At 41.1% G+C, this 24,411-nt stretch overlaps 1 protein-coding gene across 7 annotated transcripts in view; it reads left to right on the top strand.

Moving 5' to 3' along the window:
• The window catches only part of Psd3 (pleckstrin and Sec7 domain containing 3), a 457,750-nt gene that overhangs the window by 418,993 nt on the left and 14,346 nt on the right, over window positions 1–24,411 (top strand). For all 7 annotated transcript variants that reach the window (XM_026789576.1, XM_026789579.1, XM_026789577.1 and 4 more), the window contains 3 exons: window positions 8,460–8,617; window positions 9,534–9,678; window positions 13,697–13,840. In XM_026789576.1, coding sequence (XP_026645377.1) covers window positions 8,460–8,617; window positions 9,534–9,678; window positions 13,697–13,840 — 447 coding nt within the window. The remainder of the gene's footprint in view (window positions 1–8,459; window positions 8,618–9,533; window positions 9,679–13,696; window positions 13,841–24,411) is intronic.

Here is a 24,411-nt window from a genome sequence, read left to right as displayed (position 1 = left end):
AAAAAAAAAAAAAAAAGGTGTGCACCACCACTGCCTAGTCTCTAGTGGCTTACTTATCTCTACACTCTGATCTTCAGGTAAGCTTTATTTGTCAAAACAAAAACAAAATATCACTACAAGTCTCACTATGTAGCCCAGACCTCAAACTTTCCATCCTCCTGCCTCAGCCTCCCAGGACTGAGATTACAGGTAAGTAATACACACCTGCCTGATTTTCTCATTTGAAATTTTGATTTTTTTAAACTTAAAAATGATTTTATGTGTATGCGTGTGAGTCTCCTTGTCTGTATGTGTACACACGCACACCACACCCTTTAAAGGTCTGTGAGTTCGAGGCCAGCCTGGTCTACAGAGTGAGTGCCAGGACAGCCAGAGTGGTTACACAGAGATGCCTTGTCTTGAAAAGATGGGGGTGGGGTGGGGGGAGGAGGAGGAGGGGAGGAAGGGAGAGAGAGAAAGAGTGAGAGAGAGGCGGTGGGGGGAATCCATCATTCCATCATCAGGGACAGAATCCAGAGTTAGCGTGAGAAACATAAGGCTGATCATAGTTCTTCAGTTGCCAGCACGGGCGGAGCCATGGTTGTAGCCATGCGGTAGAGGTCCTATCTGGGAAATTCTGGAGCAGGAGAATCTGAACATGCTTACAGCCCACACATGATGACACCAGGTGAAGCAGAGAACCCAAGCCCAACTCTTTGTATCTTATTGTTGTTACTGCTCTTCTTTGAGACAGAATTTTGCTATGCTGCCCAGGCTGAACAAGAACTCAAGATCCTGCTGCCTCAGCTTCTCTTGCCATGTAGCCTCGGCAGGCCAGGAGCTTACTCCGTTTCAGGCTTGTGTCGACCCAGCTGCCTTCATCTTCTGAGGACTTGGATTACATTGGAAGAAATCATACAAAATGAAAAATAGATATTTCCATCTTGTTTTTAAAAATTTTCATTGTATATAGTCATTGTACATGATACTATGTTTCATAAAGACATTTTTATACATTTTCTACATCAAGCATATTCCTTCCCTTACCATTGCCTCACTTCTCTCCCTCATTAACCCCTTACATTTCCCTCCCTCCTCCCCCTCCCTCCCTTTCTCCCTCTCCTCCCGTCTCTGCCCCAAGCATGCCTTTAACAGCTTGTTAAGTATGGCACTGAGTAAAAGCAGAAAGGGTCTTCCACCATCCTGACCTTGTACTGATTAGAAAAGTAAATAGTGAAAATTTTTAGTTTCACTTAAAAAATTGTTTAAGACTTCTTAGTGTTTTCGTTTTGGTCCACCCCCTACTCCCCAGATTTTTGTTGAAAAACCCTATAATCTTTTCCCAAAGGCAGTTATTCTCTCTTTCCAAATAACTTCACACTCATTAAACCTGTCTCTCTCGTCAAATTTTATCCTGGAAACTTTCTTGTGCCTCTCTGCAGCCCAAGGCCATACTGAAAGCTAGCACAAGTCCCATGGTGCTCGCGCCCCTGCCAGTGCCAACACATAATGGAAACCTTGTGTCTTTTCACTGTCCTTGGCTTAGTCTCTCAGTTCTCTCCACTCAAGTATGGGGTGTTTTCCTGCTGTGACATTGTTTGTGTATGGAAAATCAGGTTCAGTGAGACTGAGTCTCCCTAGGCTTTCCGTAAGTGACTTTCACACATCTGCTTAGTTTAGTGGTGGATCAGTTCACTTGCTGCTCTTCCTCCTGTCCAGATTCGTAGAGGGTCGTACTCTCTCTGGGCTGTGTCAGCACTTAGGGGAGTGAAGCTGGATGACTGTAGAAAGAGAACTGAAGGTGCTAGAATTTTTAAAAGATAACTATGAGATGGTGGGAAATACTTATTGCATTGTGAGAATCAAGCATTAATAGACAACTTAAGACCCATTGTGCATGAACTGCTTGTTTCTTTGTTAATTTTGAAATCGATCATCTCTCTTACTGTAGCCCAGAGCGGACCCGAGATGGTAATGTGTCAAGCGCTCTGAGGAAGGAATCACAACAAACACTCCAGTCATGTTGTAATCATACCTGCATGGCTACTGATATTTCTATTTACAACCTCATAGCATTAAACAGGGCGGAGTTCTCAACTCTCCTTCCGTTATTCTTAGTGAGCATCAGAGTATTTCCACTTGCTAGGTTTTCTTTTTTAAATCGCATATATCCATCGTAGCCATTTAATAAGATATTATATAAATAACACTTCAATAAAAAGAGAATCTGAGCATACTTTTCATTGATATTGATGAGTTTTGTTGCTTTCCAGATTGTACTGGAATAGAATAGAATCATTTCAAACTTGATGCAATAATTTGTGATTTGGCTTTGCAAAAGCTTTAATTGTCAAACACTGTAAGGAAAAGAGCTCTTTATTTAATGCCTTAAGTGAATGAAAGATAAACACTTTGTGAAATCACACCTTCACTGCTCACTAGGATGGCAGGGTACTGTAGTGAGTCATACCAGATTGCAGGGCGCACAGGGGAGAGCAGCGTGTCTGGGGGCATCATTTTTGCCTTCGTGTGCTGGAGAAAATGGGTTGTAATTAGATGTCATGGGGCATTTTCCTTCCGTATAGAACACATCTTGGTTGGATTTATCATTCTCTCTGTTTTACATTTTGTTTCCACAGCAAACAGTCTAAGGTTTGAAATGGTTTGATTACAATAATTTGTGCCTTATTCCTTCCTTCCCAACCTACCATTTGAGTACTATCTCCCAGCTTAAGCAGTAAGCAGTGAGGCTCCCAGGATGGATTCTGTAGGGTAAAGTCACCTTTTCACTCTCTTCGTCACCTTAGATATGGCTTCCCTACCCAGAGTTCCTGTCATTGGGGATGAGGGTGTGGAGGGAGGAATTTGAGTTACCCAAATGTACCTTCTTGTTAATAGTTTGCATTTAAGATAATGATAACATTGTTTCACTATTAGCTAGAAAAGTAGAAGCCAATAGACATAAAACCCCTAACTTCAGTTTAGTCCTCATAAACAGGCCCCAGCTTCCATTTCTGCATGTGGAGAACTTTCTTCCCAGTATGAACTGGTGTGTGCCTTGGAGCGCCTCAGCCTGCCTTGACATACAGTCTTTTCCAAAGCAGCGTTCTCTAAAAGCTGCTTAGCCAGCTTTTTGGATATCATGGTAATTGTTTAAGGTGTTCTTATTTGCAAAGAAAGGAGGTTTGTCTGGGCTCATAGTTCTAGAGGTATGGGCTCTGACAAGGGCCCTCTAAACTCCAGCAATACCATGGTAGGAACAGGTGTTTCTCTATGATTCTCTCCCCTTTAGATGTCATAAGACTCCACCCTCGTCATCTAATCTATCACTTCCAAAAGGCTCAACATCTGAATGCAGTAGTTGGAATACATTTTTAATAGGACGGTCATAAGACTTTAAGAATTAAACATCAGGATTAGAATGGGGACCCTTTGTATTGGAGGAGAACAGAAAGCTGACAAGTGCTGATGGCTTTTAAGATCCATAGTAAGTGTTGCCTCTTCACAGTCGTCACAGTTTTACAGCTGTCTAAGAATGCCCTGCTTTACACCTAGTTCTGAATGGAAATGTTAGCAGAGAGAATACGCACCAAGAGTAATTACAGTGGCTTCAAGTGGCAAAGTCATTGAGTATTAATAATGAGCAGCAAGCTTTGCTTAGGACTAATTCACAGTCTGTTATGTGTCATGATAGAGGTGAGCATTGGTAGAAGATTAGCTGTGACATCTCAAGAGGCACGTTAGAGAATCAGCGAATGGGCTAGTTGCAGGATGGTCCTTTAAACAACAAACTGAAGGTGTCACCTATTAGCAGAGGTATTGCCACTAATTCATAAGAGGAAAAACTAAGAGTTAATGAGTTTAGCCCACCTAAGGTCACGAGGACATTAAATACCAGAACCAGGTACTTGAACACATAAGCTCTAAATCCAGATACCCATGTTCTGAACCACAGTTAGTTAAAAGTGTTGTGTCCATTTGGCAGGATGGGATCAAGAGATTACCATGGACATGTACAAGAATTATCAGTTAGCACTGAGTACATCCAGATCTGGAGACCTTATGTCCCTGGTGCAACCACTGTATGCAGTTGTGTTGTTTGTTACCGGGCCATTTCAATGACTATGTAAAGGAGAGTCGATGAGATTTTACTTTTTCTAGACTAGTTAGATGAAAAATTAAAGTGCAGCCAAGCAAATTTTATTGAATGCCATGAATAAAGATAATCATCTATGAGACTTCTAATAGAAAATATAAGAAACAAAGTTTAAACGAGAATAGAAGAACAGGGAGATGGCTCAGGGGTTTAAGTGCTTGTTGTGCAAGCATGAAGACCCAAGTTCAGATCCCCAGGAAAAAAGACAAATAATAAGAACAACAAACAAAGCCAGGCATGGCACCATGTGCCTGTAACCTCAGTGCAAAGCCTTAGGGGTCCTTGGGGCTGACTGTCCAAGCCTAGCTTAATTGGTAGACTTCAAGTTCAATGTGAGACTCTTCCTTCAAAAAATAAGGTCGAGAGTGATTGAGAAAGACACCAACATTGATGTCTGGCCTCCACACCTGAGCCTAGGGTACACACAAATGCACACACACACACACACACACACACACACACACACTATACACAATATGCAGAATCAGAATGTCATTGGACTCTCTTATCTTAGAAACAGGAGGAAAAGAGAATAGCACCTGCAGACTGTAAAGAAAAAGACCAGGAAGTATTGTAACTGTCAGATTTTATATCCAGTACCAAACCTGTCAAAAATACCCTGAAGGATATTTGAGAAGAGTTAGAGTATATGACTCACATTAAGAAAATATTTGAGAGATCAAAGGGCTAAGAGTAGAGATACCAAGACAGAACAAAGAAAGGAAGCAAGGAAACAGTGAGCCATGGACACAGCCGAATCCAGAACAAGGAGAGAGGTCAAACAAGGCTTCTTGAAACAAAAATCATAAGTATAGTTAAATGAGATTTTAAAATAAAGCATATGAAAGTATTCTAGCCAAATTTAGAATTCGTGAGAACAAGAAAGGTGAGATGAAATGATTGGAAAGTCATGTTGACCCAGCTCAGACACGTGCAGGGCCCACGATTGTCACTTTAGTCTCTGTGAGCCACTGTGAGCTCTGTGTAGTTGATTCTGTGGACTGTGTTCTTGTGGTGTCCTCCATCCTTCCTCCCCCTCTTCTGAAGGGTTCCCCTGGCTTCACCTAGTGTTTGGCTGTGGTCTCTGTATCTGCTCCTATCAGTTGCTAGACAGTGCCTCTCAGATGACAATTGGGATAAGCACTGATACTATGCATAACCTGGTATTCTTGTGGGACCACTAGCAGCAGGAGTGGGGAATGTCTCTGACTCGTTCGCTTGGGAGCCTTTTCCTTCTTCTAGGTCACCTCGTCTGCTTGGGAGCCTTTTCCTTTTTCTAGGTCACCTCGTCTGCTTGGGAGCCTTTTCCTTCTTCACCTCATCTAGCCTTGATATGAGAGTTTGTTCCTAGTCTTTTTGTAATTTGTGATGCCATGTTCAGTTGATATCCCTGGGAAGCCTTTCTTTTCTTTCTTTTTTTTTTTCAGGAAAATGGAGGAGGAGGAATGGATCTAAGGGCGAGGAAATTATGGGAGATAGGAGACTGGGAGGAGTGGAGTTGGGGAAACCTACAGTTGAGATGTCATTATATATAAAGAATTAAAATCTTAAAAAGTCTTGTTGATATGTGTAAAAAGTAAAAAATGTACAAATGTCATGTGGGAGACACCTTCTGAACTCACCTTACATGACTGATCTACATGATAGAAAGAGGACTTGAAATAATAGGGAGCTCATAGTTTTAAGATGAATACTTGAAACCTAAATGCACTAAGCTGTGGAGAGACTAACTTGTAAAAACAAGGAAACGGAGGGAGGGAAAGCTTCTATTGCCTCTCAGTACTTGGGAAAGGCTGGTATGTTCTCCGAAGGGGACGGACAGTGGAAAAACATGTAAGGAAAGGAAGAGACCAATCTGTGTGCTTAATTATAAAAGCTTACATGTTTTATAAATAATGGGTCTTTGCAAGAAGAAGTGTAAGCAAAAGTCAAGATTAGCTGGCTACATGAAAACCCTTAATAACTTTGGATGAAAAATAGACTTTATGGACCACATAAGCCAGCAATATTAAAAAATATGTAATGATAAGTAACTAAAGCTTTAGGCACGTTCTGTTACTAAGATCAAATGACATATACAAAATTAAAACCATAAACTACCTAGACGTCAGTGAAAGACACAGTTTTCCAAACTGTATTACACTGTGTAATTCTTACTCAAGAAGAAGTTATAGTTTTAAAGTCTTCCTTACTTAAAGAAAAATATGGCTGGCTGTAGTAAGACACAATCTAATTTCAGTGTTGAGGCAGAGGCTGGGGAATTACTGTAAGATTAAGGCTAGACTATCTGTTTAGTGAGTTATAAACTAGACAGAACTACATGGTAGACATCATCTCAAAAGACCACAAAAGAAGAAAGATGAAAAGTAAAAGTAGTAGTTATCTTTAAAATACCGTATAAAAAAGAAGAAGCTCAGAAGAACTGAGAGTAAAGCCTGAGTCGTGGAGCCCAGAAGCAGAGGTTCCTGTAAGTCCTGGACTAAAGTCTCAGCTCACCAGTGCAGGTGTGGAGGGAAGACATGCATGGGAGTGGAGGCAGGGATAATTCTTGGGTAATTCCATTACTGATCCTTTCTCTCCCTCCTGTTGTTTCTCTATCTCAGTTTCCTGTCTAGAAACAAAGACAGACGGTATGTTGGGAAAGGGGCCTTGTTATGCAGGATCCTGTTACAGCATGATCCTGAGGCCAGAGGGGAGTTGGTACTGGGGCTACCTGAACGTGAAACCCTTACTCAGAAATACATAAAGAGAGTCATAGATTTTAGAGTGCTGAGCCATTGAGAAATGCCTTTCCTAAAGTACAAAAGACCTCCCCGCATAGATAGATTATAGTTATGTGAGCTGATGGACTCATACCAGGACATACATTCTAATGTGTTGGTTTACTTCATTAACTTTTATTATTTATTACTTTATTATTATTCTTTTCATTATCTTTTGTTCATCTTACCTTGCCACAAGACTCTGTCAGCAGCAAATCGCCGTCCCTGAGCTTTAGTAAGCCAAGACTTGCTGCAATCCCATTCTGGAAGCTGGCACTTAAGATTGTGAGTGTGGGAACACTTTGTATTACTACTGACGTTTGCTTTGTGATTAAAGGAAAAACCTTTGCCTCTCAGCTTGATACTGATATGGATCATTAAACATTCAGCTTGTCTATTTTTTATTCATTTTGAATAAGTTCCAGGCATTAATATATTTGAATTATTTTCATTTTGAATGGTATTGGTAAAAATCAGGGCAATATGGGATAAAATACTAATTGCTTTTCTAAAAATTTGGGTTGAATAAACCAGCCTGTAATGAGAATACTAAACCTTCTCTTTCATATGTTCACTATAGGTTAGAAAGTGATTGTGTGTGTGTGAGTGTGTGTGTGTGTGTATGTGTGTTTCTTTATAGGAGAAACATAAGCTTATTTTCCATCCAGAAATATGTGCTGTCATAGCTTGTCCAGTACGCAGCAGATCGGTAGTTTTTTACATTGGTTTTAACCTTTTTTTATTCCAGTGAACACAACAACTAAGAGAAATAATTGGCAAACCTATTTTCAATTCTGATTATTATTCTGCTAGTGAAGTTTGTGTTTTGGCTGTCATGTTTGGTGGGTAGCCATACAAAGGAAATACAAAGGAACCCTTTAAAACTCTGAATTATGTAGTTCTTGTCAAAAAATAAAATTGTATATGCATGAGACCTTCGTATGTATTTTATACCTATTTAGAAAAATAGAACTAAGATTTATCTTAAGTTGATCTTCCTTTTTTCCCTCAACAGAAGACGTAGGCAAATTATTTTTATTCCATTGTTCATTTTTCTAATGATAATATTAACCACCTCAAAAGCTACCTCAGGAAAACACAGTGTGTTCAGATGAGGACCAAGAGATAGTGTCCACCATCAGTGCAGCTCTGCTGATGGTAGCTGCAAGCCTCTGCATGTGTCCATTTCTCTCTGAAACCAGCTTATACTACTGTTAGACCTGGCCATGTTGCAGGTTCCCATAATGTGGATGTGTGTCTAGCCTTCCTCAGAAGGGTGTTGCAATTAATATGTGTGTGTGTTTATATGTGTTTGTGTGTATACATATTTATATCCATATATATAATATATATTGGCTTTATAAAAATGCCTTTGTGTACATTCATGTCTCATTTCATGTTGTTCAAAAATGTGATAGCTACATTTGCAAAGTTTCAAGAGTTTGTGCTCCACATTTCACTTTTCCCATGGATTTTCTAAAATGTTTTTCTTTAATTTGAGATTCAGAAAACTTGAACAGTTGTCATACTCTTGTGCTTGTTTTCTTCGTATCCATCTGCAGGATGAATATAAACCAGAGAAGGCTTTGTCAGAAGAAGACTTGAAAAATGCCGTGAGTGTGCACCACGCCCTAGCCTCCAAGGCAACTGACTACGAGAAGAAGCCGAACGTGTTTAAACTCAAGACTGCCGACTGGAGGGTCTTGCTCTTCCAAACCCAGTATGTTTGTTGGATTTGTTCTTGTTTGGTCTTAGTCTCTTCTTCCTTGTAGTCCTTCTCCTCCTCTTCCTTCTGCTCTCCATCTACAGGGAAGGAGAGAACCAGCGCTAACCTCCATACTCATGCTTTGACATGCACACACACGCATGCACACACTTCATACATACACAATAATAATATTTTAAAAGAACAGTGTCATAAACATTGGCATAAAAAATGTTTGTGTATCAGTGTTTCATCTCTCTTGTGCCCCAACCTAAGAATAGAGTTATTAGGTTGTGTTGTAAATGTGTATATAATATTTGAGGAAACTATCCAGTTCTTTCCACAGTGGTCAGGCATGCTGTCTTATATTTCCTTCTATTGCATTTGCCTGAGTTCAATTAAAAAAATGTGTGATTAAAATAGATGAGTTAATGTTAATATTAATATTGGCCTAGACTAACTATCTTCTAAGAAAAAGAGGCTGTGAAGCATATATGCCATTTTCTCTATGGATCTTCCAGAGAGAGTCACAACCTTGTAATGTTGTGATGATCATTCCTATATGACCTTTCACTCCTATAGTGAGCCCTGTTGAGAATGTTAACCTCCCGTGAACCAGGGAACTTGTTCACTGAGAATAAATTATCCTAATGTGTAGAGAGAGCCCGCCCTTTGGGGGCAGGACGGCCTTCTTCCTGTCTATAAATTGGGGTGCACAAAAGCTGGTAACCCCTTCTTCCTGTCTCCTATTTCTGGGCATCGCGGGAACTTCGGTTGCGTGAGTGTGCTATTTATATTAAAGTTGCTTTTATTTTATACCAATTGGCCTGTATTAATTCGATCCGCCTTCACTAATGTGCCATTTTAAATCAGCGATAAGAAAAAGACCTAGATACAGCACTAGCCTGACATCCACGTCTTCCTCTCCTAGGAGTCCAGAGGAAATGCAAGGCTGGATAAGCAAAATTAACTGTGTTGCAGCTGTATTTTCTGCTCCACCATTCCCAGCAGCCATTGGCTCTCAGAAGAAGTTTAGCCGCCCACTTCTGCCAGCTACCACAACAAAATTATCCCAGGTAAGGCGGTGTGATCATGCTCTGTACTGGATGGAACTCTTTCGCAATTTGAGTTCCTAACGTAGATAGCAACAAGGTGAGCACTCTCCTGGAAAAGTAAACAGTGCAAGGAAAATTAAAAGTTCCATTGAAAGGGTTTGGTACTTTAAAACATATTTGTTCATAATCCTGTCACTTGTGAGCTTTTCTCCAATTTGTTCTTGTTTTTCCTCCAAACATATTAGCCTGAATTATTAAGACTGATTGCTGCCAGTGTGGCACAGCTCTTCCTGAACAGCTCTGCTGTGTAGGAGTCACCTTCTCGGCTGTTTTCGTCGCAGTGCTGCCAGAGTACATCTCTCTTCTACTGGGGGTGGAGAGAATACTTAAGTTTCCCCCTCCTTCTGGTGTAGCTTCCAAACAGAATATCATGCCCCACGACACGCACCTTACAGTCTGCTGAGGACCTCCTCTTAGACCCACCAAAGCAGTCGCTGTCAAGCTTGGTAGGCACAGAATGATCTGAAACTTGGACCACAGGCCCAGTTTGTATCCCTTTGTGATGGCTAAGATCTAGGCTGAGACAGGAACTGTGCATGTATCTCAGATATGCAGGTAGCTGGATAGGAAGAAAGGTAGATGACATGTAGACTCATCACTGGGACACTCTCTGCCTTCCTTAGGTCTTCCACCACTGCTGGACACTCAGATCTCATAAAGTACTATTTCTTGCATCTAGTCCTTTGTTTTTGGATTCCAGTTATGTTCTTGTAAAAATTTGAAATCGATAATCATTAGATGTTGGCAGAGTCTGTCCGTTCATTCCTGAATGCCCAGACCAGAAATAATCACACAGAAACTATATTATTTAAATCACTGCTTGGCCAATCACTAGCTCTTATATCTTAAATTAACCCATTTCTGCTAATCTGTGTATAGTGACATGGCTGTGGTTTACTGGCAAAGTTTCGATGTGTCTGTCTCCTACAAGCAGCTACACAGCTTCTCACTGACCCTGCCTGCTTTCTCCCAGCATTCAGTCTAGTTTTCCCACCTAGCTCTACTCTGCTATCAAAGGCCAAAACAGTTTCTTTATTCATTAACAAATAAAAGCAACACATATACAGAAGGACTTCCCACAACAATTAGATACTAAACACTGTACATTAACTGAGGGAAAGCCACAAAGTAAACACTGGTAAGAAACAAGAAACCTGTTTCTTTTTATGTTGAAGTCTCTACCTCTTAACAGATAGTAGGTATTTGAACACAAAACACTCTGCTACTCAGATGCAACCCAACTTATCCTTCACTTTATCCTGTAGTTTGACTAAAAATAGGCTTAATAAAGACCCACTGAGAAGACACTGGGAATATGTGTTATGGTAGAAGAGGCTTCTTGTGGTTGCCTTCCTCGCTGGTCAGAACTATATACCTCACCCCATACACATGTCTATAGCCTGTGATGTCGGGGTCTATTGTATTTATGAATTAAAATACCACACTTAAACCTCATTCATGAGTATGGTTAATGCAAGTAGCAAAAGTTAAATAAATCCAGGTGCAGTGAACACATCTATAATCCAGCCACTTGCGACGGTGACTCAGAAGAACTGCTCCAGTGCCAGACTCGGCAGGGTACCAATTAATTACATTAAAAGACAAAATATGAAATGTCCTTCAAAATTAAAATACTATGAAGTAAAAGAAAGTAAAATCTCATTTTAAATTTTAGCTGACAAATATGATTTGTCTGTATTTATAGGTACAGTATGTTCTTATAGTATGCATATTATATAGTGATTAATCCAGGTGATTAATGTACGTGTTTTGTGGTGAGGATATTTGACATCTCTTTTGGAAATTTTGAAATATGTCTCACACTGTTATTAATTATAGCTATCTTGATTTACTATAGAATTCTTGAATTTGTTCTTTCTGACTGACATTTTGATCTTTGCCCAACATCTCCCAATCCCCACAATCTCCAGGCTATAGAGCCACTGTTTCACCATCTAGTATCATGGGTTTGACTCTTTTGGGTTTCCTGTGTAAGTGAGCTCATACAGTGTTTTCCATGTATCCATACTGTAGCATGTGACCAGATTTTAGTTTTTTAAGGCTGACTATTTATGCATATACATTTTGATTAGTCACATTCTCTGTTGTCACACACGTAGTTTCTGTCTGTATCATGAACATTGTGAGTAATGCTCCTATGACCATAAGAATGCGTGCATCTTCTTACATTATTTCATTCCTTTTCTCTTTTCCCAGAATTGGATGGATGGATTATCTAGTAATTCTGGACCTTCCATTCAGTTTTTCAGAACTAGTGTGTTCTGAAGCCCCAGGGACCCAAGGATAGGGTGCCAGCAAGATCAGAGTCTGAAATACTTCCCTTTGGGCAGCAGAGGGTTGCTGTCCTCCTAGCCTTCCCTGGTGTGTAACATGCATGCAGAGAGGTCACACTCTCCAGTGTCTCCTAAGGACTCTGGGCCTTGGTGAGCTTCCGTCTTCTCATATAGGTGCATGGGGGTTTATCTCTGCAACATGGTCTGTATACTCCTTAGCAGAGCTTAATAGATGAATGCAGAATTATAAACTAATCTCCCTGGAGAATGGTCATTGGCTTTTGTCATTACCAGTACACAGCTGATGAGTTTTCCAGAATCTTAGGTATATCTCTCTCCAGTTTTTGCCAGGACTACTTTGGTACTTTGCTATGCCTGGTACTTCAAGTGAACCTGGTCCTTTTTCATCCTTCACTCCATGCTCCTTTGTGTACTTATTTAGTTTACTTCATTATTTATTTTCTATTTCATGACCGTAAACATTGAGGTTATTTTCTTTGAGCGCTAGGGATCTCACTACTTCAGAAGACTCTAAGATACTGTATTTGACCCATGCTTTCTGGGTAACTTTTTACTTAAATTATTACATAGTCTTTAGTATTTATGATTATTAATGTTTTGGTAGCTTTAAAATCCATCTTTATCCTGCTGTACAAATTTTATAATATAGAATTATGGTTCCGTTATATAAAATATATTTATTGTTCTTTTTAATTCCTTTTTATCTGCCACCCAACTATTTTATACTGCTGATGTAAAATTGTTCAAGATTTTGAACAATTTTCTTGGGAAAGCAGAATGCTAAGTAGTTACACAATTGTAGGGTGCCAGAGAGGTAGAATGTCTTTGTTTCGGGTGTTTAAAGCTGCTGGGTGTGGAGGTGGAGGCAGGAGGGTAACGAATAAGTTTCAAGGCCAGCTTATTCTACTCAGTGAGTCTCAAAACAAAAACAAAATAGAAAGAAGAATGAATATTTTCAACATGTTCTGAGAGAGCTGGACAGCAGGTCTTTTCGGTAGTGTATTACTAAGTTGATGAAAATGAAAATCCAGGAATGAACATCCTTATGCATAGGATTGATAGTATTATACCAGTGCCTTGTGTGTGGACTAATGCTTGCATGCTGGAATCACTCAGTGTTTAACTTTGGGTCAGTGAACTTGAAGCAAGTGAGAACCTCTGCTGCTCTAGGGAAGGATTTCATCTGCAAATACATTTCAAAGAAGCATTTCTGCGTAGCACAATTTCTCCCCAAGAGGAAAATATTATGCAAATTAATGTTCATTAAGATAAACAGGGAGAAGCTAAGAGCATTACTGAGTGGGCATGAAAGGAGAAGCCAAGTCACATGATTCTCAGGAAAGGCATTTAGTTGTTCAGCTTTGTGACTTGTTTAACAGGGTTTCTTTGAAGAGGCCCAGTGCCCACTTGGTGACGAGCATAGCTGGTAAAGAGCTCAGAAATGGCCTGGCTTTGTGATAAGAGACTGGCCAGCCGTGCTACTTCCTGTTCCATCCTAAAAAGGAACCGCAACATGGGCCTAAAACAGTAGGAAGGACTTAGGACCAAAGGCTCACTGGACTGTTTTGATAATTGAAGTCATTAAACAGAAAGGATTTTACGGGCATCTTGTGCTTGTCTTTGATTATTTTCTGAGCACTGAATGACTTCATCCTTTCCTGCAGGAGGAACAGCTGAAATCCCATGAAAGCAAGCTGAAGCAGATCACGACTGAGCTGGCTGAGCACCGCTCATACCCCCCAGACAAGAAGGTCAAAGCCAAGGATGTGGACGAGTACAAGCTCAAAGATCACTATCTGGACTTTGAGGTACAGTGAGCCTAGTGTTGCTAAGTTCTTGTTTTATTATCTGCCACTGAAGCAAACACCTCCTAGCAGTCGTGGTAGTGAGCTGGCCTTGTCCTGGCTCCAACTGAGCATGTGCTGGTATGACAGGGGTTCTTGTAGCTCCTCACACTTGGGGTTTTACTGAAGCACCAAATAAATATCAAAGTGCACGTCAAACAAATCTCCTCCTATAGAAATAGTGTGTCCCTGAGATAAGGTTAGAAAAGAACAGCAGCAGAGGAAGCATGCCGGGAGGACAGCTGCTTTCCGTGACCCTGAGTTTCTTCCAACAGAGTTTGGGAGGAAATGAGCTGCAGGGTGATGGAAAGCATCTGCTCGTCCCGCACACCCTTGCTGCTAGTGACATCAGTACCCTCTTCTCCACCCCTCCCCGCCCTGCTTTCAGAAGGGGATTGATGCCCCGAGTCTCGGCTCATTCACATCATCTGGTGTTGATGGTGAGAAAGGCAGCAGATTCCAAACCAAGCTGAACGCATCTTCCCCCGTGTGTGCTTTGTCTAGGGTTTCTCTCCAGTCAGAGCCAGTCCCCTCCAGCTCTCCCTCTTGGCCACCACCAATCATTTCTAAAAATCAAGACAGAAAGGGAAGAGAAAGAAGAGCTGTGTATGCTGCGAGGTTTTCGTTTCGCAGGCGCTCTCTTGTCGGGTCTGCTGTCCCTCTTCACACCTCCAGTTCTGTCATGTCCCCCATTCTTCCTCGTTCCCATGTGACGTGCCATTTCCTCCTCGGTATTGAAATGGGGGGCATTCAATCACTCCCGTCTTTGCAGTGCTCCACCCTGTAGCCTTTGTCATAGCCACTGCCTGGTGCCTCCCCCGCGCGTGTCCTGGCTTCTTTATTTCTCATGTGAACTAGAGGTTGTCTCCGGCTGCCTTTCCTGCCTTCAGTTCATCCAAGGGCTTCGTTTTTTGGTTCTGAGGATCAACCTGATTGATAGTGTCACCTGTTCTACAACTGTCCCAGCTCCTACACCCAAACCCTGCTCTGTTTACCCTCCAAAAAGCCCTACACATGAATCTGAGAGGATTTGCCTTTTTCTCCTATCTGGACCATTACTCTGTCCACATGCAGTACGAACATTTCTGCCTCTCCTCTCCCCAACCATAGATACACTCCTTCTGAATTCAGCTACTTCTGCCTCCAATGTCCTTCATGGAGTTTTCTTCTTTCTACTTACTTTCTTTCAAAGTAAGGCACAAATCTTCCCTATAGAAATCCCTCTCTAGTCTACGATAAAAAGTCAATCTGTGCTGGAACTCAGCCTCAGTTGGCTCTGTATTGAATTTCCATTAGTCTGTCTCCATGTCTGAAAGTAGATCCCGCAGGCCCCCAGTGCAGCACGGCAAGGCCCAGTACTTTCTTGTTGGAGCTGCTTCCTGAGTTGTGGCATTATATTTAAGATCGACAGCAGAGCCACACACTACTCTGCTCCATGGGAAAGGAGTCCTTGCTCTCCAAGACAGAAAATTTTTATAGTAGAACTTGAAAGTTTGTTAACTGAAGCCCGACCAGCAAAAGACTTGAAAAATCAATGAAAAGAAAAAAGTGAGTAACTCAGCTTTGGCCAGGCTTGTTCATCCTTGGGAAATGTGAGTTCTCAAAAAGCAATCATTATTCTTCACACTTCTGGAGTAACTCAAAACTATGCACTCGGTTTTGTTTCACACTTTGTAATTAAATTCCCCAACACCTCTCTCCCCTGCTTCCAGCACTCAGCACCTTCCTTTGAGCCCTTGTCTCTGGAAGGAGAGCCTTTCCCCAGGAGGTGGAGCCCTTGCAAGGCCACAGGAAGGTAGCCAGGACTAGCACAAAGGAGACCAATGTGTGGCTCTTCTGTGGGGCCCTGTTTCTGAAGCTGGAGCCCAGCAAGAAGCAGCTGTCTTATTTCCTGAACACTGAAATTAGACCATCTTTTGGGAAGTTAGGTGTTGTCCTCATTGCCTCCTCAAGGAACTTGAAGATTGTATTCCAGGACTTCATTCGTTAAAGTCAGACTCAGGCTAAGGTACCCAGTGTGTCGAATTGTCTGTCAAGCTGCATTAACCTGTGTGTCAATGAGGAAGGTCCAAGGGCCCTTCCTGTGTGAATGTTATCAGAAGGGCTTTCTGAGAGATGAATAAATACTCTCGGGAAAGTGAGTCACTGTTTTTCACTAACTCAGATGAAAATTGAAGTAATGGATCATGGACAATCTCCTGTGCTGAGTTGAGTCACAGAATTGATCTCCTGTGGGTGCTTATGGAGGCCGATGCCCAGCATCTTCTGCTTTGAGCAGCATTCTTCAAATAGCTCCCTTCTCTCCTCAGGAAAATGTAGGGAACTTTCCTGAATAGAATATGGGCCAGTTTGTGTATTTTGCTTACAGCTCTACCACAGAACCTAGAATGCTTACCAGGTTCTTGATACTGAGCTGCGTGACCAAGTGGAACTTTATCCTGGTGTATAAAGGATAACATCAGAGAAATGAATGCATTCAGAAGGCTTAGCCTTAATCCTCTGCAGAGGGACAGATGCAGAGGAACAGCAAATCCCCTAGCAGGTGAGAAGAAGCATCCTGTCTGCAGGTCCACAGAGTTCTCCTGGTCAGGGACAGGAGGAGGGGGCCCGCCCAGCTACATTCTCACTCGGGATGAATTACAGGATCAGCTCTCCGGGCTCCTGAGGACTGGGATCAGCTCTTTGGGCTTCTGAGGACTAGGATCAGCTCCTTGGGCTCCTGAGGACTGGGATCAGCTCTCCGGGCTCCTGAGGACTGGGATCAGCTCTCCCGGCTCCTGAGGACTGGGTCTCACTTGCTCAGCGCAGGCCATTATTTCGCAGCCTCCTCAGGTGTCAGCACTACTTGTCATTTTCGCAAGCCTCAGGAAGAAAGCACTTTTGTTTTGGCAGGATGTTAAATTGCTGGTGACACCACCAGGAGAGTTCCTATGTTTATGCATCTCAGTTATGTCCCAGATTGCTTTGAGGACAAATAATTCTTTATGGCAAGCCAAATTCATAGCTCTCTGTAGAGCTAAGAATATCTGAAAGCTCTTAGTCTCAGTAAATAATTAGAAATTCCAGTAAATGTGTAGGTTTAGGACTTAAACAAAGAAATCTATGAAAAACAAAGAAATTTTCATGTTAACCTTGTAGGGAAAGGCTCATTTTTACCTAAAGCAGAAAATTTCACTGAGAATGAACTGTAATTAACTAAACCTGTACTTTTTGCTCTAATATTTAGTGGAGAATGGGCAATTTTGTTCTTGACTCAATTAGTACCTGAAGCCATGGGTTTTTTTCTTGGAAGAATTTCCATGGAAAGCTTGCTTTGGGAAAGAGTATGCTCTGATACAATGTTATTGAGCATCATAAGATCACAACAAGGAACCTAAGGTGTTTTCCAGTTGTGGGAAGTATCTGCAATAGCCACACATCTCACACAATAGCTTATTTTCACTTTATTTAGTTCCCATTTTATTATAAAGTGTTTTCATTGATGTCAAAGCTCTGGGTACATTAGAAAATATATAAAGCTATTACAAACAATGCTGCTATGAACATCGAAGAGCATATACTTTTGTTGTATGATAAGGCCTCTCTTGGGTATATTCCCATGAGTGGTATTGCTCGGTCCAGGGGTAGATTGATCCCGAATTTCCTGAGAAACCGCCACACTGCTTTCCAAAGTGGTTGCACGAGTTTGCATTCCCACCATCAATGGATGAGTGTACCCCTTTCTCCACAACCTCTCCAGCAAAGGCTATCATTGGTGTTTTTTATTTTAGCCATTCTGACATGTGTAAGATGGTATCTTGGTGGGGGTTCCTTGGACTTCCCACAGGGCAGGGAACCCTGATTGCTCTTCGGGCTGAGGAGGGAGGGGGACTTGATTGGGGGAGGGGGAGGGAAATGGGCGGTGGTGGGGAAAAGACGGAAATCTTTAATAAATAAATAAATAAAACAAAAAAAGAAAGATAGATTTTTTTCACCGCAAAAAAAAAAAAAAGAAAATATATAAAGCACTAGAGGGAAGACAGATGGTTCATAGATAACATAAACACTCATAAAGTTCCAGCCAGTCAAGGCACAGTGGACTGAGGTATGCTGGCAAACATTTTTGTGCTTGAAGAAGCAGCATCGTCAAATCCCCATGATGGCCTTGTACTTAGCATAACGTCAGCAGTCCAGGCAGGGGCATTTTCTTGCCCAGTGGCTTACTTTGGCCACAAAGAAAGTAACCTTCATGTGGAGTTTCTCAACCCCCCCCCCATAGTAATTTAGATGAAACATGTGTTGATAAGCTGTGATATATGGTAGGTTAGATGTATCAAATACACATTTGACTTATTTTAGATTTGGTGGACTTGTCAGAACACAGCCCATGTAAGTAGCGTGCAAAATGGGATAGAGAGACTATATTTTGCAGTGTGAAAAGAATGTGAATTTTGGAAGCTAAGGCTAGAAATGGGATGCTGTCACTAGAAAGTCCCTCCATCCACGTGTTATTAGTAAGAAGAGCTCATTGGCTCATGAGAGCTCCCCATTTACAGGTAGATTGCTATCACTGTCCTCAACTAGGTTAGTTCCATAAGAAGGGCTTTGTTAGAAAACTAAGCCTGTCCCTAATGGATAGATCTAGAAAACACCATATTGAGTAAGGTTACCCAGACCCAGAAAGACAAATATAAGTGGCTTTTAGGCATAAAGCAAAGAAAAATAAATCTACAATTCACAACACCAGAGAACCTAGACAACAAAGAGGATCCTAAGAGAGACATACATGGATCTAATCTACATAGAAAGTAGAAAAAGACAAGGTCTCGGGGCTGGAGAGATGGCTCAGTGGTTAAGAGCACTGACTGCTCTTCCAGAGGATCCGGGTTCAATTCCCAGCACCCACATGGCAGCTCACAACTATCTGAAGATCCAGTTCCAAGGAAGCTGACACCTTCATACCAATGCACATAAAAATAAAGTTAAATAGACTATAAGAAATATTTAACAACAACAAAAAGACAAGATCTGAGTAAATTGGGTGCATGGGGATCATAGGAGAGGGTAGAAGGGGAGAGGGGAGGAAAGGAAGGGAGCAGAGAAAATAAATAGCCTAATAAAACCAATTTTAAAAAAAGAAAACTAAGCCTGTCCCTCACTTCTATTTTGCTTTCTCTTGTTCTCCTCCTTCTGCCATCAGATAGCTGTAGCCAAAGGCCCCTGCCAAGTGCTAAGGCAAATGCTCTTAGACATCTCAACCTCCAGAGCAATGAGTCAAACATTTCTGTCTATTACAAGTTACTCACTCTTGGACCTTCTCTTATAGTGACACAAAACTTATTCAGACATGTTCCCTTATGCTTTGAAGTAGAATTCTTGAAGGTGTATGAGTCCTCTCATTCTCATTTATCAGAAAAGACTGTCAGATTCTTCCACAACTGAAACCAGGCAGTCAGAAACTCTGCTGGCTTAGTAGGCTGTAGTTCAACTGAGTCCCCATTCCCGAGTTGTGACCCAGAGTAGCATATGCTCGTAGCTTAGCGCAGGGAGGACCCACACAGGCCACATGCCCACAGAAGTGAATTTTAGAAACAACAAATGTCTTCTATAACAAGACATGAGAATGTTTCAGATGGGAATATTTTAAATCTGAAAAATCTGGGGCAATCTTATAGATGCATTGTCTTCTGAATTTTTGTTTTTCTTGTCAATCAAAATGACTTTATTCCTTCTCATCCTGGTATATTTAAGAACAAGGATACATTGCCTATAGTCATTAGGGAAACCCAAAATAACTAGTCTTAAAGGCCACATAGTATTATCAAGAATTTTCTAAGCTACCACTAAACCGTGGACATTTTGTTTCATAGTTGTTAGTGGGTAGTTAGTTTGATGTATTTCCTTTTGATCCAATTCTGTTTACTTCCTCAGATTTCTCATTTTTCATTTCCCATCGCTGTATTAATCTTTTCCACATTGGGAGCTCTGTAACTATCTCCCCATTCCTAAGGGCAATGGAAGGACGATCTCAGCCCACCAAGCAGCCCACCTTCTGAAATACGTTCTCTAGATACTAAGTTCTTGTTCATGGAAGTACAAAGACAGGAGTTCTTCCCCTTTGTCTCCCCAGTGATAACTAAGGATAAGAACCATGAATTTACTTAAAGATAGTTGGTGTCCCTAGTCTGTCTCAGTAACCGGCTCTACTGGAACCGAATGCCACCTCCTTTGCACACAGCCTCAGAGATATGGTGTCATATGTTTGGATCTGAAGAACAAAAATAGTACAAGTTAGTAGAATTCCTGGAAATTTAAAATTTTTCATTTGATGGAATTATGTTTTTGTTTGTTTTTGTTTTGTTTTGTTTTTGTTTTTTTCGATACAAGGTTTCTCTGTTTTTTTTTTTTTTTTTTTTTTTTTTTTTTTGAGCCTGTCCTGGAACTAGCTCTTGTAGACCAGGCTGGTCTTGAACTCAGAGATCCGCCTAATTATGTTTTAAATGATGTCCAAAGACAGAGACCAAAGTTCGGCAGTTGTCTGGATGCTCATTTCAGGTAGGAATAGAAACAGTGTTGCCTTCTGGGATTTCATACACAATGGAAATGGACTAAGAAGCCCTACAGTTTAACCTTTAAATGATTACAGTTGCCTGTAAAGGGAAGAAAAGCCTAGCTGCAAATTCTTTGAGCTTCATATAAGGAGCTAGTTCCTTGCCTTGAGAAGGCGTACTAAGCGTCTAGTCATTTACTTGAAATGACTCAAACCTGAAGTCCTTCCTTTATCAGCTGTGTATAGTGCCTTCAGTGCCTTCTTTGATGCCAGTTGTATTCTGTTTGCTTACCATAGTATCCAAAGAAAAAGGGTAAACGTTCTCAGAGACTGAAAAGGGGGATAATTAGCACAAACTGGGAGTCATCTGCCTATAGTTACGAGTCCTCTGGAGAATGATATGAGCCAGAGAGTCAAGACCAGTATAAGCAGTGTAGCAAAACAATATTGCTGTGCTGGTCAAAACGGTGTTGTTCTGGGCTAGGGGATATAGCTCAGTGGACGAGTGCTTACCTGGTGTGCAAAGGGTCTTGGGTTTCATCCCAAGCACATGGATATAAACAAACACATAAGCGTAATGTGACACCGATGTGTGCATTGAAAATCACTTGTGTGGATGGGGTCAGTGAACCAAAAAAGATCCCAGAAATGAATTCCTGAATATAAGTGTGATGGCTAATTCCTGTTTGTCAACTTGGCTGCATCTGAAATGAACTAAAACTTGAGCCGCAACTGGGCATGCCTGTGAGGGATTTTTTTCTTAATTAAGTCATTTGAAGTAGGAAGATCCACCTTTAATCCAGATCTTTTGAGGTGGGAAATCCACCTTGAACCTGGCCCACACCTGTATAAAGGACATGGGGGAAGGAAGCTTTAGCTCTCTGACTGCTTGCTCACTCTCCCTGGCAAGTCCATTCCTTCGCTGGTATCAGAGCCTATGTCACAGGGTTCTGGCATATGCTGAAGACCAGCCTCATGGACTGAACAACTACTGGATTCTTGGATTGTCCTTTGGTGGACAGCCATTACTGGAGTAGCAAGACCACAACCTGTAAGCCATTCTAATAAATCCTCTGTAAATTCATATGTGCATATGTCCATAAAGACACACACACATGTTCTCTTCCTCTAGAGAACCCTAATTAATATAATAAAATTAAATAATCTTCAAAAAAGTTGCCAAGAATACATAGTAGGAAAAGGATAGTCTCTTCAATAAGTGCTGCTTTGAAAACTAGAGATCCAGGTATATGAAAACTGAAATCGAATTCTTAGTCTGTATTACATGCAAAAATGATGATGGGATGCACCTTTAATATCAGTACTTGGGAGGTAGAGACAGACAGATCTCTATAAATTCAGTGCCAGCCTATTCTATATAATGAGTTCCAGGCCAGGAAGAGCTACTGAGTGAAACCCGATCTCAAAATATCAAGTAAAAATAAGATTTGGGTCAGAAAGTGAAGCTCAGAGAACAAAGCATAGCTAAAAGCCCCAAACACCAGCCCTCAATGTGTCACTAAAACCACAGACAACAAAAGCAAAAACAGTAAGTAGGACTGTGTCGAGCTAAAGGTTTCTGTCCATCAAAGGAGCAATCTACAGAACAAGAACAGTGAAGAGAAAAAGCTGTGTGGAGAGCATGTTTACAGTAAGGGGATGACAGGAAAACTATACAGGCTCATCATACAACTAAATAAAACAATCAAACAGACAAAAAACAGCCTTCCAGAAAGGATCTAAGTAGACATTGCCTGAGAGATTCCATGCAGTTGACTCCAGTCCATGAAGCAGAGCCCATCACTACTAAACATTGGGAAATGAAGTTTAGGGTGGCTGCTATGAGCAGGGCAAAAGGTAACATGTTTTATTGAAGAGACAGATAGTGGCTTCCTAGTGCATGTGGATGCCTGGTGTGGGAGAATAGAGTGAAAACCCTCCATCCCCAGCACAGCCTGTATGTTAGGAGTCTCTTCTGCCAGTTGTTTCCATCTGAGAGAAGAGTAAGCTAACTGATCAATAAGAAAGTAAATTGCACATCAGATCTGCATGACCTCCAGGAGTGCAGACTGAAAATGACCAGACTGTGTAAATAAGTAGCCAGTTTACAGGTTCCTTGTTCTGTTTCCTTTGATTTGGTTTGTAGTTTATTTCTTGATTTTCCAGCGTAGAGCTCTAGAAGCAACACATGCTTTGACGTGTATGTTACTTATTGCTTTTCCTGCCTAAAGATGGCCTTTTCCTCCACCTCTATGAGAAACGAGATGCTGGGAAGAGATGCTGAGGATCTGGTTTCTGGAGCATGGGCTGTGACTACAGATGGGCAGTGAGTGGGTGCACAGACAGCATGGCTTTCATTAAGGGGCGACTGTTGCGCTCCTCTACCAGAGAATAGAGCAGGGAGACACTTGTATTAAGTGAGACAAGGGATGGTGAATAGGGCTCAGGAGAAGGGACACCATCAGATGCAGGTGAGTTTGTGTGTGGGTGTGATGAAACTGGCTTCAAAGAATATCATTCGCTAGGTTTTCCTATTAAAGAGCAATTAACATTTAATCCATGTAACATCTTAGGCATGTCCTCAGGCATAGTATTTTTTTGTCGGCATTCATAGGCCTTGCTACTAATGAAAAATAACTTTCTCCTACAAATTGAAGACAGATTTGTTTACAGGGAGTTAAGAATAAGCATAATGAAAGTAGGGAACCATAAAGAGGTTACACATTGAAGAAAGTATCAGAGCTTTATAAAAGCCGTTCTGCTTGTTGTTCACATGAGCTCATGAAAACAGCTCATCTGAAGAAAGAAATTAGCAGAGAAAACTTGCTTGTCTATTTCAAAAACAAACAAACAAACTTGGATCTGGGCACCTAGGTAGTTCCAGCTCTTAGACTTGGTAGAAATCCAATCTGGAGTTGTTATCAAGTAATGGGTTAGGTCATATGGTCTTAGACTGCTAGAAATCTGTTTACACTATTGGGGCAGCCATGAGGAAGGAAGGTGAGCTTGCAGCTAGCTCAGAAATACAGAACTGATATGAGCATGTGATTGTGGACTAAGATATGGTTAATAATATTGGAACAAGTAACAATATGTCCTTGAGGCACACCTTATTTTCTTAAATGTGTTTTTTGTCCCCTATAATAAGGACCTATACCTGATAAGGTTGAATAGTGATAACAGAACCATGATCTAGAATGTCATAAGACCCATATTCACTAGTTTAATGACATTGCCATCCATAGGCATCTCTTGTAAGACTGTTTTCTTGCTGCCACTGTCTTTTCATGAACTCACTTTTAGACATACCATCTCATTTTTAATGTTCTAGATTAGAAACTGTGTTACTTTCCAATATAGTGATGACTTTGTGGTGTGATATTAAATTAATTTAAAATGCTTCTCTTTTGATATTTCACCTCTTTTCTGCATGCTCCATTATGGATCATCCTATCCTGAAATTGCCAGTGAAGTATAATCCTTTAATATTGCTATTGTCTATGTAATGCTGATTCATTCTAATTAGTAAGGCAAGAAACCACTATTCTATGGCCCAGGGGTCAGACCAATCTTAGTTTAGCTTCCAAGCCATAAATGTGATCCTAACACATTATATGTAAATGAGATGTGAGGATGACCATGCAGGTATAATCTAGATATAAATAACCCTTGGAAAAATACTCATCACTTGCGTTGTGAACTTAGAGGTTCCATACCAGTCAGCATGAGATCAAGTCGCTGTCCACATGAGCAAGCACCAGAGTCCTGGCATTGGAGTCCAATTTCTCGATTTATCTCTAAGCTTACAATGCATGATAAAGTCAGTTCTTCTCTTCCTGCTCCATAAGAGATTGTGTACAATAAACCTGTACTTTAGGGTCCTCTGAAATAGTCGTCTGTCTCTGGAGAGGGACTCGGTTTCAGCCAGGCAGCTTCTACTTGGTGCCTGATTAGGATTTGTCACAGATAACATCTCAACTGCCAGCATCAAGAGGGTATGGAGAGA

This window comes from Microtus ochrogaster, unplaced genomic scaffold (genome assembly GCF_000317375.1).
Source record: "Microtus ochrogaster isolate Prairie Vole_2 unplaced genomic scaffold, MicOch1.0 UNK23, whole genome shotgun sequence".
Taxonomy (NCBI): Eukaryota; Metazoa; Chordata; class Mammalia; order Rodentia; family Cricetidae; genus Microtus; species Microtus ochrogaster.
Note: the sequence above shows the minus strand (reverse complement) of the source record. Positions and strands in the feature narration are given on the sequence as shown.